The sequence below is a fragment of the Colobus angolensis genome, unplaced genomic scaffold (assembly GCF_000951035.1).
Source record: "Colobus angolensis palliatus isolate OR3802 unplaced genomic scaffold, Cang.pa_1.0 Scaffold26, whole genome shotgun sequence".
Taxonomy (NCBI): Eukaryota; Metazoa; Chordata; class Mammalia; order Primates; family Cercopithecidae; genus Colobus; species Colobus angolensis.
In genome coordinates, this window is record NW_012115821.1 from 2,853,226 (window position 1) to 2,868,557 (window position 15,332).

Here is a 15,332-nt window from a genome sequence, read left to right on the forward strand (position 1 = left end):
GTAATCCCAGCTACTCGGGAGGCTGGGGCAGGAGAATCGCTTGAACCTGGGAAGCAGAGGTTGCAGTGAGCCAAGATTGCACCATTGCATTCCAGCCTGGGTGACTGAGACTCCATCTCAAAAAAAAAAAAAAAGTATCCATATTTCAAGGTTGTTGTGTAAAGAAATTGATATGTCATGTATAAAGCACTTATCACAAGCTTAGCAAAGTTAAGTGATCAATAAATGTTAGCAGTGAAACTGTAAAATTCATAGCATCAGGAGTAGTAGCAGCAGAAGGAATGTCATAATGATATTAATAATTGTAGCAGCAGCAGCAGCAATAGTTGTGGTAGCAGTTACAGTTGGTAGCAGTTACAGTTTCAGTAGCAGAGGTTGTAATAATAATATACCAATAGTGGTGGTGGTGATAGCAGTAATGGTATTAGCAGTACTATTTAGTATAATAGCTATAGTAATAGCTATAGTAGTAGCACTGAAGCAACATCCTTACACACTTCAGAAATATATAGAATTGATCAACCTTCGAAACTAAACCAAATAAAACCAATTTAATTTAAGAATTTTTGAGATGGCTCACAAAACAATTAAGGTAAACTAATACATAACCTCTTGAAATTCAAGCTATCCTGGGAGCTGGTGGAGGCAAGGCAGGCTGGGTGTCTTAACTTTAGAGAAGCGCTTGCCTCATGCATTTCAGAGCCCATCTTGAGGCGTTGTAGCTGTGGGTCAGGGAAATTTGAGGAGACAGCTAGGCATTCATATCACACTCACAAAATCTTCAGGCAATTTGCAGCCAGTGGGCAGAACCTTGGTGATCCAGATGGAATTGCACAAGAGAATAGCGTGCCACAAACAGGACAGAACTGATTTATTTAGTGACATTTGGAAACCATTTATAGTTGTGTCAATTTATAGCCAGTGGTTTGAAGCTGAGGAAAGAGATGGGATGGCTTATCCACAGCCTTCACATCCTGAATGAATGTAGAATGGAAAAATAAATGGATACAGGAAAGAAGTGCTTCCTCTTACCAGAATTTTTCATAAATGTATTAACCTTTAAACGTTTTTGTGCATGTATTATATGTGCTGTTTTAGAAAGAGTAAAATTGAAAAGTCATTCATTTTTCAGTCATGGACAAATATTTGTTAGATATCAGGCACTTTCTAGGCAGAAAAGAGTGACACAATTTACTTGTGAAAGTATAATAATGTTTACTTAGAGTTTACTATGGATTGTCACTTAGTTTTTTACAAAATTCCTGTAAAGTAGGTATGTTTATTATCTCATATTTACAGATGAAGTAACTGAGAAGGGAGAGGTTGACTTGTCCCAAATGGCACAGTTAGGACAGGACAGACTTGGTATCTGAAACCAGACATCCTGAATCTGAAGCCTCTGTGTTTAACCACTGAATTAAACTGCTTTTCCACTGCTCACACAGAGCCAACAAGGCACAGTTGGGAGAAGGAACTTCCTAGGTTTCCCAGTCAATGGCACAAAAAGGATTTGGATCCAGTCTGACTCCCAAGTCTTATCTTTGAAGCATCTTGCTTTATTGACTTGAAGTTATTATTTCAGGTTTTCAGATATGATGACCAAATGAAGCAGATTTCAGATGTTTTAAAATGCCCACTGTTTTGCACAGTTTGGATATTTCTGTGGTTAAAAAGTTAAGAGATTAGCTGCAAAAAAATTATATCACTAAATACTATGCTAGGCATTACTGATGATATGATAAACAAAGTCAACCTGGTTTTCACAGAGTTACAGTCCCTAGAGGAAGGATTGGTCAGTGAAATGGCAATGACAACACCATGGGGGCAAGTGCCCAGCTCTAGGCAAGGACTTCAGAGCAATACCAAGCCCAGTTTTCAAGGTCAGGGAGGGCTTCCTGGAGGAGGTAACTTCAGAACTGGAACAAGCTGCACAAAACTTGAGCATGACAGGGAGTTTCACCCCTTGGGGTCCTCAAGTTGGTTGTGTTTGAAACAGCAAGAGACAGGGACTGAGAAACACAACTGGGAAAGGAAGCAGAGTCTAGATCTTGAGGCCGTGTCAAGAAATTAGGATTCATCCTCAAGCTATAGAAAATCATTGAAGGGGACTTAAGTGGGAGAGTATATTAGGACTTCTTCAAGCTACAAGTCACAAAAAGTCCTAATTCAACCTGAGCAAAAAATCAGGAAATCTGTAGGCTGGTACAACAAAAGAGACAGTTGTTGTTTTTACAAAATACAAAAGAGTACTCACTCAGGCCAGGCATGGTGGCTCATGCCTGTAATTCTAGCACTTTGGTACGTTGAGGCAGATGGATTGCTTGAGCTCAGGAGTTTGAGACCAGCCTGGGCAACATGGCGAAAACACATCTCTATTAAGAAAAAAAAAAAAGTTAACCTGGAATGGTGGCTTGTGCCTGTAGTCTGAGCTACCTGTGGCACTGATGCAGGAGGATCACTTGAGTCCGAGAAGTCAAGGCTGCAGTGAGCCATGTTGGTACCATTGCACTACAGCCTGGGTGACAACGTGAGACCCTGTCTCAAAAAAAAAAAAAAGGAGTATTTAGTGGAAACTCTCCCTCTTAAACCTGTCTTCTATCCCTGCTCTTCCCCTGCCCACTCCAGGTAACCTTACTTCAGGAATATAACCATTCTTGTGTATCCTGCCAGGACTATTTTATGCATTTTCAAGCATATATGTATGTATCTATATATATAAAATTTTTCTACATTACTATGAACTAATGTTAATCTTTCACCAGAGATCAGTTAACATGCATGTAACTCTTTTTTCTAGTCTATTTTAAAATATTAGAATGTCTTAGTTCTAGATTTAGCCAGAAATTATTATTTGGCATGAGCTTTTTCTCTATTATCAAAATTTAGTATACTCCTTGCAGGGGGTGGGTGTGTGAAGCAGGGGGTGGGTGTGTGAAGCAGGGGGTATGGGGATGCAGCAAAACACTGTAATCACTGAAGATCAGAGCTATAGAAAGAAACGTTGGAGTTTCCTCAGCACACTATAAGCCTTATTTGTAATGACAAAACAAGACACCCAGGGCCTCTGAGATCATCTAAACACTGAAATAACCTTGAGTGTTAAGGGCTGTCAGGAGACTGGGGTCTTCACTTATCTCCTGATTTTATTCTTGCCTGTTCCCTAACTCTTCCAGTCCATTTTCCAGCCAGCAGCCAAAGTGATCTTTTAGAAATGTAAATCACCTGTTACTCCTGTTCTTCAAACCCTCCAGTGGTTTCCAATGACACTTAGAATGAAATCCAACTCACTCCAGGTCATAAAGACTTATCTGATCTAGCCCCTGCCTGGGTTCCTGTCCTCATCTCCTCCTTGCACAACAGAGTCCAGTCATGTGAGTGTCACCCTGGATCACTGCCTAGAACAGCCCAAGATCTTGCCTATCTAAAGGACTTTGCACTTGGTTCCCTCTGCATAGATTGCTGTTCCCTCCTATCCTATGGTTGATTTCATCCATTAGGTGTTACCATCTCAGAAAGGCTTTTCCTGCCTTTCCTAACCAAGGTAGGTCTCTCCTGTGATTCCCTAAAATGCAGTGTTCATCTCCTTTCACAGCATTTAATGCAACCAGCAATTATTTACTTGTCTTCGTCACTGGAAAGTGACTTTGTCTCAACCATTCTTGTATTTCTAGTGCCTAGCACAGCACACGGCACAACCAGGCACTTGGCAAATACTGCTGAATAAATGAATGAGTGCAATGTGTTTTAAATTCTCTGAGCCTGATCTGTAAAAGAAGTGGCTTGCAGTAGCTCTGTGACCCTCACACTTATTTACACATCAGAATCACCTGGAGAGCTTTCAGAATATACAGATTCCTGAGCCCAGACCTGAGTCACTTTTGGGTGGGATCCAGAGAGACAATATACTTAATAACTTCCCCTGAAGACTCTGATTCAAAACCAGATAATCTGTGATGCCCTATCTGGCTCTAATGTTCTGTCGATTATCCTACAGCTAGCTACATTCTTTTGGTATCAGAGCTGGATTCTGATATGAGAAGCTGTTTAGGTGGCAGCAGTGGAACATCATTAAGAAAATGCACAACTAAATCATCTCTGTGTCAAATGAGGCTAATTACACCAGCAAACCCTCCCTGTCAGCATATGGAGAAAATGCACAGTAGAAGCAGCTGGGAGAGATTTAGCCACTTCCTACGCTCATTCAGCAAGATGCAAGTCAGATGAAGGAGCACTCCTCACAGAAATTCCTAAATCAGCTTGATCATCAAAAGCATTTTGATCACATTAAAATGAGTAGAATTCATCAGAAGAGAATTTGAATCTAAAAGCTTACAAACCACCTTTCAGATCATTTACTTGGGGGAGTTTCATATTTATATGCAAATGGTGGTTTTCTATTTTCTTTATACACAATTCCACCTAGAAGTCTCCCAGTTTCTTTCTGTAAAAGCAGCAAGACTTTTGAAAGTTCTTTTGTTTATTGCCATTAATATAATGGTTTCTATCTTAAAAATGGCTTTTAAAATGTATTACATGTAAATGTACTACATTATGTAAACATACTGCATTTTATCATTGCCTTTGTTTTTCTTTAAGTATTTCTGCAGTTATCCATGAGTTATGAGAATAATACTGTTGAACATTTATTAATGGTTACTCTGTGCCATGTACCTCCTACTCTATATACATCTATATAAATAAAACCTCATATATATGTATAAAACCTCATTAATTTTCTCAATAATTGCATATGGTAGACACTATTATCAGATATGGGTTAAGTTGCTCAGTATCACATGACTTAGGAATGCAGCTGACACTGAAATCCAGGTATACTGATTCCAGAGCCTCCTCTTTAATATTTAGCTCTGTATTTCCCGAAGTATGAATTATTTAAGGTTGGGGAGGGTTGGGTTAAAAAATTGGTTTCTTTAGTGTAGCATTTCTCAGAGTTTCTCAAAGTTAATTGTGCTTTACAAATATCTAAAACACAAATGCAGAATATAACATTTCCCAAGCCTCCCTGAACAAAATGTTTTTCTTTTTTTTTTTTTTTCTGAGTCTCTTTAGATCATTGTTCTGCAAAGAAAAAATCTATGAAATGATGGCCTACAAATCAGTGGTCTACAAAGTGATCTACCTCCATGCCCACCAAGGCCAACTCTTCCCCCTTTTACAGGGACTAAAAGGAAGACCTGGCCAGGCATGGTGGCTCATGCCTGTAATCCTAGCAGTTTGGAAGGCTGAGGTGGGCAGATCACCTGAGGTCAGGAGTTCAAGACCAGCCTGGCCAACATGGTGAAACCCCAGTCTCTACTAAAAATACAAAAATTCGCCATGTGTGGTGGTACACGCCTGTAGTCTCAGCTACTGGGGAGGCTAAGGCACAAGAATCACTTGAACCCAGCAGGGAGAGGTTGCAGTGAACTGAGATCATACCACTGCACTCCAGCCCAGGCAATAGAGTGAGACTCAGTGTCAAAAAAAAAAAAGACCTGATAGGGGAGAGGCCAAGGATAAGTTGCCAGTACATACCTGTGTCCTTCGAAAATTCTCATTCAAGTAGATTGGAAATACTTTTCCAGGGCATTAATTATGTATGAAAAGCCTTTCAACCTGGAGTGCTCAAGATAAAACACTGGGGTAGGAAGAAAATATTTTAACTTCCATTTCAAACTCACACTTGATTTCTTTTCCTTTTTCACAAATTTTATCAATAAAATATCCTTGGACAGATACACAAGAAACTAAAATCCTTGGATACTTTTGGAGAAAGGAATAGGATATCTCAAGTTTCAAACTTACATATATATGAAATGTTGGAATGGTAACATGTATATCTGTTTGTTTGTTTTTATTTATTTATTTTGAGATGGAGTCTTGCTCTGCCACCCAGGCTGGAGTGCAGTTGTGTGATCTCGGCTCACTGCAACCTCCACCTCAGCCTCCTGGGTAGCTGGGACTACAGGTGCCCGCCACCATGCCTGGCTAATTTTTGTATTTTTAGTAGAGATAGAGTTTCGCTATATTGGCCAGGCTGGTCTTGAACTCTTGACCTCAGGTGATCTGCCCGCCTCGACCTCCCAAAGTGCTGGGATTACAGACATGAACCACAGCACCCAGCCAACATGTATAGTATCTGTAAATATTTAATATACATAGATTGGAGATGGGTCTTAGTAGGTTGGTGCAAAAGTAATTGTGGTTTTTGCTGTTACTTTAATTTACATATAAAAAGTATTTAATTTCTTCATTTTCTTTGGCCTAGCAATTTCACTTTTTGGAATTTGTTCAATTTACTCTGAGGAAATAAACTTGTGTGTTTATAAACTATTTAGCTATAGGAATATTTATTAAAGAACTATTTGTGCTTGTGAGAATTGAAAACATTCTAAACATCCAACAATTGAGGATTGGTTATATAAATTATGGTGCATCCATATAAAGAATCCTAACAAATGGCAATTAAAAAAGTATTTAGTAGTAGAGTACACAGTTGCCTAGAAAAAAAGAATCCTGACTTAGTCAAAAAAACAGATGAGAAAAAATGATAGAGTTTGTATGCTTTAAAGAAAGGACTGGAATGAAAAAACTGAAATGTTGATAGTGGCAGCTTCACAGTGAGGTAAGGGGAAAATTTTATTCTCTGCCTTCTCTATGTTTTCCTAACTCTTGTACAATGAATGTGTATTTCTGAATAACAATATATTTACGGGCCAGGCACGGTGGCTCATGCCTGTAATCCCAGAACTTTGGGAGGCTGAGGCAGATGGATTGCGTGAACTCAGAAATTCAAGACCAGCCTGAGCAACATGGCAAAACCCCGTCTTTACAAAAAATACAAAAATTAGCTGGGTGTACTGGTGCCTACCTGTGGTCCCAGCTACTCAGGAGGCTTGAGCCTGGGAGGCAGAGGTTGCAGTGAGCTGAGATCGCAGCACTGCACTCCAGCCTGGGTGACAAAGCTAGACCGTGTCTTAAATATATATATAATAAAACTTGTGTATCATATATTCTTGTACACTTTGTCACACAAATAATAGCATGCAAAACACACTCTTTTGTACTTTGCTATATTGTGTAAACTTGCACACATGCCATTTTACCCATGTAGTGTATCCGAGGATACATTTCTCAAAGTGGAATTGCTGGGTCAAAGGAAATGGACATTTGTAATTTGGACAAATGTTGCATATTGCCCCTTCAGGGTTTGAAAAAAAATCTTCTCATAGTTTCTTTTAGTGTATTAGTGGTCTGGATTTTTTTTTTTAACATTTCACTTTAGATCCATTTTCATTGATATTGGCTTAATGGATACTTAATAAGAAAAGCAAATAATTTAAAGTATTAAGCTCACTTTTAGTGGAAATGCAAGTGCTGGTTGTCCCCATCTGTTAGATCACAGGATCTAGATGCAAATAGGACATCTTGCAAAGGTTCGGCTTACACAGAGGATGAATGACATAGCAAGACCTCTGCTCCACCGTACACTACTTTACTTGCTTCCACAGTCAACTTGTAGTGAAGAGGCAGACCCTAAGAGTTTGATTTCTACCTTCAAGTGTACTCTTCACATCAGAAAGAACTCAGGGTACCGGTTGGATTTCCCTTCTGAAATATTGTAAGTTGCTTTAATATTTAAATAAAAACAAGTGGAATCCCCTGGAGTATTGGGGTATATAGGTATGAGCTGCATGAATTTGGGTATGGCAACATGATAGCATATAGGAAGAGAATTAATTTTATTCCTGCAGAGATTCTGTGGTGTCTGCTAGTCTCTGGCAAACATAGCAGCTGTACTGAAATGTCAGATGGATTTGCACAGCTGACTCAAGTTACCGAAAAGAGAGCAGCATAGTAGTTCCATAAATTGACCCCATCCAGCCAAGCCCTGCTTAATATAGATCCGGCAAGAGCTTAGCTGTGATCACTCCTAGCTGCTCAGCAAACCACTGAGGTTCCTGGGGAAAAAAAAATATCTCAAGGGTGTGTTAACTTGTGACACTTGTTAACGTGGGGACCTTCTTGAGGCTTTTTTTCTTTCTTTTTAAAAATCATCTTTGAATATTCTTTTCTAGTAAAATAATATTTAGAAAAAACAATGTCAGAGCATAGCAGAAATTCAGATCAAGAAGAACTTCTCGATGAGGAGATTAATGAAGATGAAATCTTGGCCAACTTGTCCGCTGAAGAACTGAAAGAACTGCAGTCGGAAATGGAAGTCATGGCCCCTGACCCCAGCCTTCCCGTGGGAATGATTCAGAAAGATCAAACTGACAAGCCACCGACAGGAAACTTCAATCATAAATCTCTTGTTGATTATATGTATTGGGAAAAGGCATCCAGGCGCATGTTGGAAGACGAACGAGTTCCTGTCACCTTTGTGAAATCTGAGGTAACCAGAGATTTGTGTACAACAGAGAAATGGCTGCCTGGGATGGGCTGTTAGGTGTCCCTTTTGTAACTGTGATTTCTCAAGACTCCAGGGTTTGGTTCTGCTTTGTTTTTGCCATATCTAGATTAAACCATAATAATTAATCCTACTCCAGACTGGAACTTTCTGAAATACTTACATTTATATTTACAAGGGGAAAATTGGGTGATTTCTTGCAAATGTCTCTTTTTAAAAATTGCTGTCGGGTTTGCTGTGTCAGAAAGCCTGTGTTCTATTGCCACGATACTTAGTGACTTAACTCGTAACTCAGGCAGTTGTCCTTAACTCTCTCTTTCTTTTTTATTGCAGGCCCCTTTGAGAAACTAATGACAGCTCTGTAGCCTCTCTCTCTGTGGCACATCCAAACATATGCAGTGTTTTGTACACAGTGTCAAACATTTCAGTCCTCCTGAAGTCTGGCCACACACCCTGCAATTAAACCAAGTCGAATAACCAGAAAATGTCTTATATTATTATTATGTATTGGCTGTCAGTGATGACATTTAGAAATAGATGGCTATTAAGTGGTTTTTGAAGCTAGTTCTTCACTTTCTAAAATCTGAAACCTAGAATCGTTGACTCTGCAAACTTACTGTGCATGAGTATAATTTTTTTTTTAATGTTCCACTTGAAAATGACTTAACAAAAAGAGTACAGAGATGCCTCCTAGGTAAAGTCTCTTTAGGTTATGCCTGTTGACAAAAACGCATCTTGTTAAATTACTACGCTGGCTGTAATTAAGGAAAGTTGTCAATTGGTTTTACAGTCAGGAGAGTTTAAGTTTAAATGTACTAAGATTAAGAAAAGAAACAGCTGGATTGATCAGGTTAGCGTTCATGATACAATTTGCAGATTTTTTACAACTGGAGGTCAGTGGATTAAAAGCCAATTCTATGTGAATGCCAGTTTCGGGGGTAAAAATGAGTACTTGCAACATTTTTTTTCTTCCTCTGGTATAACTTAAACAGCTTGATGGTTGGCGCCCCCTTCTGGTCAAGATGAGAAATGCAGTGGTGAAGATTTCAGGTGGTTAAGGTGACTTCTTAACTAGCTCTTCCGACCTACTTATGAGCATGAAATTTTTGCTCAGATGAACCTGTGTCTCAACTTGCTATACTGGCTTTCAAAATGATACCTATGAGGCACACATATTGCATAGAAAAGCATTATAATTGATGTGCAAGAATCTAATACACATTATTGATAAAAGGCCCATTTTATTTCCCAGACTAAGCAATTATTTCTCACTGTCTGCATAATCCTGTTTCATCTTACAGCTGGCTCTGGTTCCTAGGCACTTTCTTTCAAAAGAAACCGGGATAGTAAACTTGTCCCAGACAGAGTAGCCATGGCAGTTTTCAAAGAACTGAAAAAATACAATCAAAATTGAGGTTTTAAATATACATATATATATATATATATTCAAAATCAAAATTGAGGTTTTTAAATGTATATATTCCAAAAAATCAAACTGATCTAATTTTCCATACATTATGTTATGTTCTCAGAGGAAGTTCATGTACATCCTACACTAGATTAGTAGACATTTGTAGGAATGTTAATTTTAGGGCAATAATTTCCTTATTATTCTAATATATTTATAATATATTGGAATAATGAAATTATTGCCCTCACTCAAGACTGTTGAGTACTAGATGCCTATTTGGCATATACAAAATCAAGCCTTCAATGTATTGATGAACAATTCTATCAGGTTTTCAAAACAATTTTTAACTGCTTCTGAAATTAAACACCATTAAAAAAACAGAATATTAAAACAAAATAAGGTTTTATTTTAATATTGTAATTTATGGGATGGGATAACCACCCATTTTTAGCAATCAGCTATTTAAATAAGCATTATTTAAAATAGCAACCAGCTCTTTTAAACAAGTAGTTTTCTTATCTCCACTAGCTGACGCTCTACTTCATATTTCTTCTCTGCTATGTATTCTAATCCTCATAAACCTCTCTTGTAGGAAAAGACTCAAGAAACGCATGAAGAAATAGACAAACGTAATAAAAATATGGCCCAGTATTTAAAAGAAAAGCTCAATAATGAAATAGTTGCAAATAAAAGAGAATCAAAGGGCAGCAGCAATGTCCAAGAAACGGATGAAGAAGAAGATGAAGAAGAGGAAGGAGATGGTTACGAAGGAGAAGATGATGGTGAAGAGAGTGAAAAAACGAGCAGAGAAGAGGAAGGCAAAGCAAAGGAACAAATTAGAAATTGTGAGAACGACTGCCAGCAGGTAACTGACAAAGCATTCAAAGAACAGAGAGAGAGACCAGAGGCCCAAGAACAAAGTGAGAAAAAAATATCAAAATTAGATCCTAAGAAGTTAGCTCTAGATACCAGCTTTTTGAAGGTAAGTGCAAGGCCTTCAGGAAACCAGACAGACCTGGATGGGAGCTTGAGGAGAGTTAGAAAAAATGATCCTGATATGAAGGAACTCAACCTGAACAACATTGAAAACATCCCCAAAGAAATGTTACTGGACTTTGTCGATGCAATGAAGAAAAACAAGCACATCAGAACATTCAGTTTAGCCAATGTGGGTGCAGATGAGAATGTAGCATTTGCCTTGGCTAACATGTTGCGTGAAAATAGAAGCATCACCACTCTCAACATCGAGTCCAATTTCATCACAGGTAAAGGGATTGTGGCCATCATGAGGTGTCTCCAGTTTAATGAGACGCTAACTGAGCTTCGGTTTCACAATCAGAGGCACATGTTGGGTCACCATGCTGAAATGGAAATAGCCAGGCTTTTGAAGGCAAACAGCACTCTCCTGAAGATGGGCTACCATTTTGAGCTTCCGGGTCCCAGAATGGTGGTCACTAATCTGCTCACCAGGAATCAGGATAAACAAAGGCAGAAACGACAGGAAGAGCAAAAACAGCAGCAACTCAAGGAACAGAAGAAGCTGATAGCCATGTTAGAGAATGGGTTGGGGCTGCCCCCTGGGATGTGGGAGATGTTGGGAGGACCCATGCCAGATTCCAGAATGCAGGAGTTCTTCCAGCCACCGCCACCTCGGCCTCCCAACCCCCAAAACGTGCCCTTCAGTCAACACAGTGAAATGATGAAAAAGCCATCACAGGCTCCGCAGTACAGGACAGACCCTGACTCCTTCCGGGTGGTGAAGCTGAAGAGAATCCAGCGCAAATCTCGGATGCCGGAAGCCAGAGAACCACCCGAGAAAACCAACCTCAAAGATGTCATCAAAACCCTCAAGCCAGTGCCGAGAAACAGGCCACCCCCATTGGTGGAAATCACTCCCAGAGATCAGCTGCTAAACGACATTCGTCACAGCAATGTCGCCTATCTTAAACCTGTAAGTAGACGGAGGGAGAAGTGGTGACTGAGCACCCTCCATAGAAAATGCATCCCAACTTTATTCCCTATTTGTTTTAACATAAGGGGATACTCACTAATTGAGACCAACTGGGGGAAGCTAATGAGCATTATCAATAGAACTAAATTACTGTTATCCCTAAGGATGTATACCTGTAGCACCCCATATGTAGATACCCCTATGTGACTTCTGTAACAATAATATTAGCAGCTAATGTTTAGGGAGCATTTACTACAGGCTGGAGTCGTTATATGAATTAACTCATGTAATCATCTTACCAACCCTATAAGGTCTAGGTACTGTTATTCTCCCCATTTAATAAAAAGGATACTGAGGCTTAGAGAATTTAATAACCTGTGGAGGTGGAGGAGATACAGCTAGGAAGTGGTAGAACTGACATTGAACCCCGTTTCTGAGACCAGAGTCAAGCTTTAATTCACCTCATTCTTCTGACCTCTTCGAGTGCATATTCAAAAGAACACCATTCCAGCCACAATGGAGCTGACACTCAGAGATCCCCAGGAACCTATAGTGAGGAATAAATAAGAATGAGGCCAGGGTGGGTGCATTGGCTCATGCCTGTAATTCCAGCACTTTGGGAGGCCTAAGCAGGTGGATCACGAGGTCAAGAGATTGAGATCATCCTGGCCAACGTGGTGAAACCCCATCTCTACTAAAAATACAAAAATTATCTGGGCTTGGTGGTGGGCACCTGTAGTCCCAGCTACTCGGGAGGCTGAGGCAGGAGAATCGCTTGAACCTGGGAGGCGGAGGTTGTAGTGAGCCGAAATTGTGCCACTGCACTCCAGCCTGGTGACAGAGCAAGACTCCGTCTCAAAAAAGAAAAAAAAAAAAAGCCAAATTGGGCCAATTTTAGATAATTGAATGCTTCTAAAATGCATAGAAACAGTTCTTTTTAGTAGATGAAGAGAGACTGTCTGAAATTACATTTGTACTGCTTGCTTTTTAGGCAGGTAAATGATGAACTTCAGATTGGTGTCACCATGAATTCATGGAGTTTTAAAATCACTGTTTCAGTTTAATATTTACCGTGATTCACAATTACTGCCGAGTGGAAAAGTTATTTTCTTGGCAACTTAAGTTGCAGAAATAAAAATGTTTTGGTCATTATGATGATGGTATTTCTTGAGGTTGAAAGATGTGTTCAGTGGCCACAGGAGATTGATAATTAACTACATTATTTTAAAATCTCATGTAATATAGCCATGAGATTATGTTGACAGAATAGTCAGTATATTATTTTATTACACAGATTCATGTTTTTTAAAGACATGTTGAATTTTTATGCATGCTTGCTCTTTTTCTGCTTTAAAGAGCTTGATATTCTGAAATAATTGCTAGTCTTTCACATATATACATATGTATGGTCCTTATTCCCAACTCCTAGAATGGAGAATTATCAATAGCCCATTCTCCTGAATCAAAGCTGACTTTCATCTATGGTTTAGAGAGGCTCTGATTCTTCCTGGAGCAGTGGCCAGGTTGAGAACACTGGAGGTCACATGAGGTCGGACAGTGGTTCTTTGCCTGCCCTTGGGCACAACATCAAGACTTTCTGCACCTGCTCTTCTCTAGACAGCCAGAACTCCCCTGGGAGTGAATTGGGGTGTTGTTTGACAGAAACTAGTTCTACCACTTTTCCAGTAACTAGTCACTGGCAAAGAATATTCAAGCCACCTTGGTGGCTGTACATTCAGAAAAGAACAGTCTGAAAAGAATGATGAGACGTCTTTTAAAAAAATCTGTGTTAAAAGTGGCATGTAAATTCAGAGTAGAAGAGGGAATGAAGTTTAAAAGAGCATCTGAACCAACTCCTTGACTTCTGAGTGCTCTGCTGAGCAAATCCATTTTCCCTGGGTCAATTCCATTGTATCCATTCACTTATTTGTTAATCTAACAAATATATATGTCAGGCAGGTGAGAAGGACTGGGGATATAGTGATAAGTCAGGTTCAGTCTCGACCTCACACACAGCTTACAGTGTAGGTTTAATTTTTCAGCTCCTCTGCCTTTTACTGAACTGAGAACACTACAGTTTTGGGTCGAGGATCTAGAACAAAAGACATTAAAATAAATTCATGATGATAATTGCAATAATAAAACACCCCACCAAGCACTGCATTTTTCATATTTTCATTCAAAACTGCTACCAATTTTAAGTGTATTTGGTGGTGGTGGTTTAAAAAATTTAATCTAAGAACAACATGCTGCAAAGTGAACTCTGACATGTTTTTTGAATGACAATCTTGCATATCTCCCTAGGCTTTGAAATGGCTTCATTTATTCTGAAGGACGGGCAATTTCTCCTGCCTTCAGTTGCCTGGCTTGGCCTGTGACAGGCATCTGTTTGCATGTGTCTCAGTTACAAAATGTCACACAACTTCATCTATTTGGTCCTGGAAAATGCTGAAAAAAGAAAAATATGAAAGTGCCTCGTTGCACTAATGAAAATTTGCTTCACTAATACCAATTTGCTTCCCCGTATTCTGTTTCTGTGCCTTTCTGCATGTACTATAAATTTCTGCATGTAGTATAAATTTCTGCTTTAAAGCCAAAACATAGTATAATCTTTTAAAAGATATTTTGTTTTCTTTTTATTTTGAGGTCATTTTAGACTTACAGAAGGTCAAAAGTAGTACAAAGAATTCCTGCATACCATCTCACTTTACCACATTTGCTTACTTATCTTTCTTTGAAAGCTATTTTAAGAGGCAATACATCTGTGTGTGTCGTACCAACAGGGCACATGACTCAGTGGAGGTAATAATAGCATGGATAGCTATGATGTGTTCACACTTGGGTCTCCAGCCAGCTATTGTAAAACACCATCAAATTTAAGATGCATTCTGATTTCAGAGCTGTTGAAATGTCCCAAAATATACATCTTAGACTCAAAATACAGTAAACACTATAAATGGTAATGTCACAAAATCCCAGTAGAAAGAGATGGTTTTAGCCAATCAAATGAGATAAGACAGTGTTCACTTGATAGAGGTGAAATGAAGGGTTTTGGGGGTTTGGGACAGATGCCCTCCAAATCCCTGGGTTTTCAAGACTGAGGTTAAAATTAAAACACAGTTTTGAAATCTTGTGGAGTTGTGTGTGCGTGTGTGTGTGTGTGATGTTCCTAAACAGAACATTGTTCAGAAACAAACTTTTTTCTTAGAAAAGTTGTGTGTGTGTGTGTGTGTTTGTTTTTGAGACAGGGTCTCCCTCTATCACCCAGGCTGGAGTGCAGTAGCTCAATTACGGCTCACTGTAGCCTCAACCGCCAGGGCTCAAGTGATCGTCCCACCTCAGACTCCTGAGTAGCTGGGACCACAAATGCATGCCACCATACCCGGCTAACTTTTTTTTTTTTTTTTTGAGACAGAGTCTCACTCTGTCACCCAGGCTGGAGTGCAGTGGCACGATCTCAGTTCACTGCAACCTCTGCTTCCTGGGTTCAGCAATTCTCCTGCCTCAGCCTCCCAAGTAGCTGGAGTTGCAGGTGCGTGCCACCAAACCCGGCTAAATTT

The 15,332-nt window shown here is 39.4% G+C and overlaps 1 protein-coding gene across 2 annotated transcripts in view; it reads left to right on the top strand.

Moving 5' to 3' along the window:
- The first annotated feature begins 7,460 nt into the window (after nucleotides 1-7,460).
- The window catches only part of LMOD3 (leiomodin 3 (fetal)), a 14,614-nt gene continuing 6,742 nt past the window's right edge, over nucleotides 7,461-15,332 (top strand). Inside the window, exons 1-3 of one of the 2 annotated variants that reach the window (XM_011947157.1) lie at nucleotides 7,461-7,621; nucleotides 8,079-8,395; nucleotides 10,414-11,772. In XM_011947157.1, the coding sequence (XP_011802547.1) occupies nucleotides 8,102-8,395; nucleotides 10,414-11,772 (1,653 nt within the window). In that variant the 5' untranslated portion in view covers nucleotides 7,461-7,621; nucleotides 8,079-8,101. Of the gene's footprint in view, nucleotides 7,622-7,897; nucleotides 7,987-8,078; nucleotides 8,396-10,413; nucleotides 11,773-15,332 lie in introns of those variants that run through there. The other variant, XM_011947156.1, reaches the window with a different exon arrangement.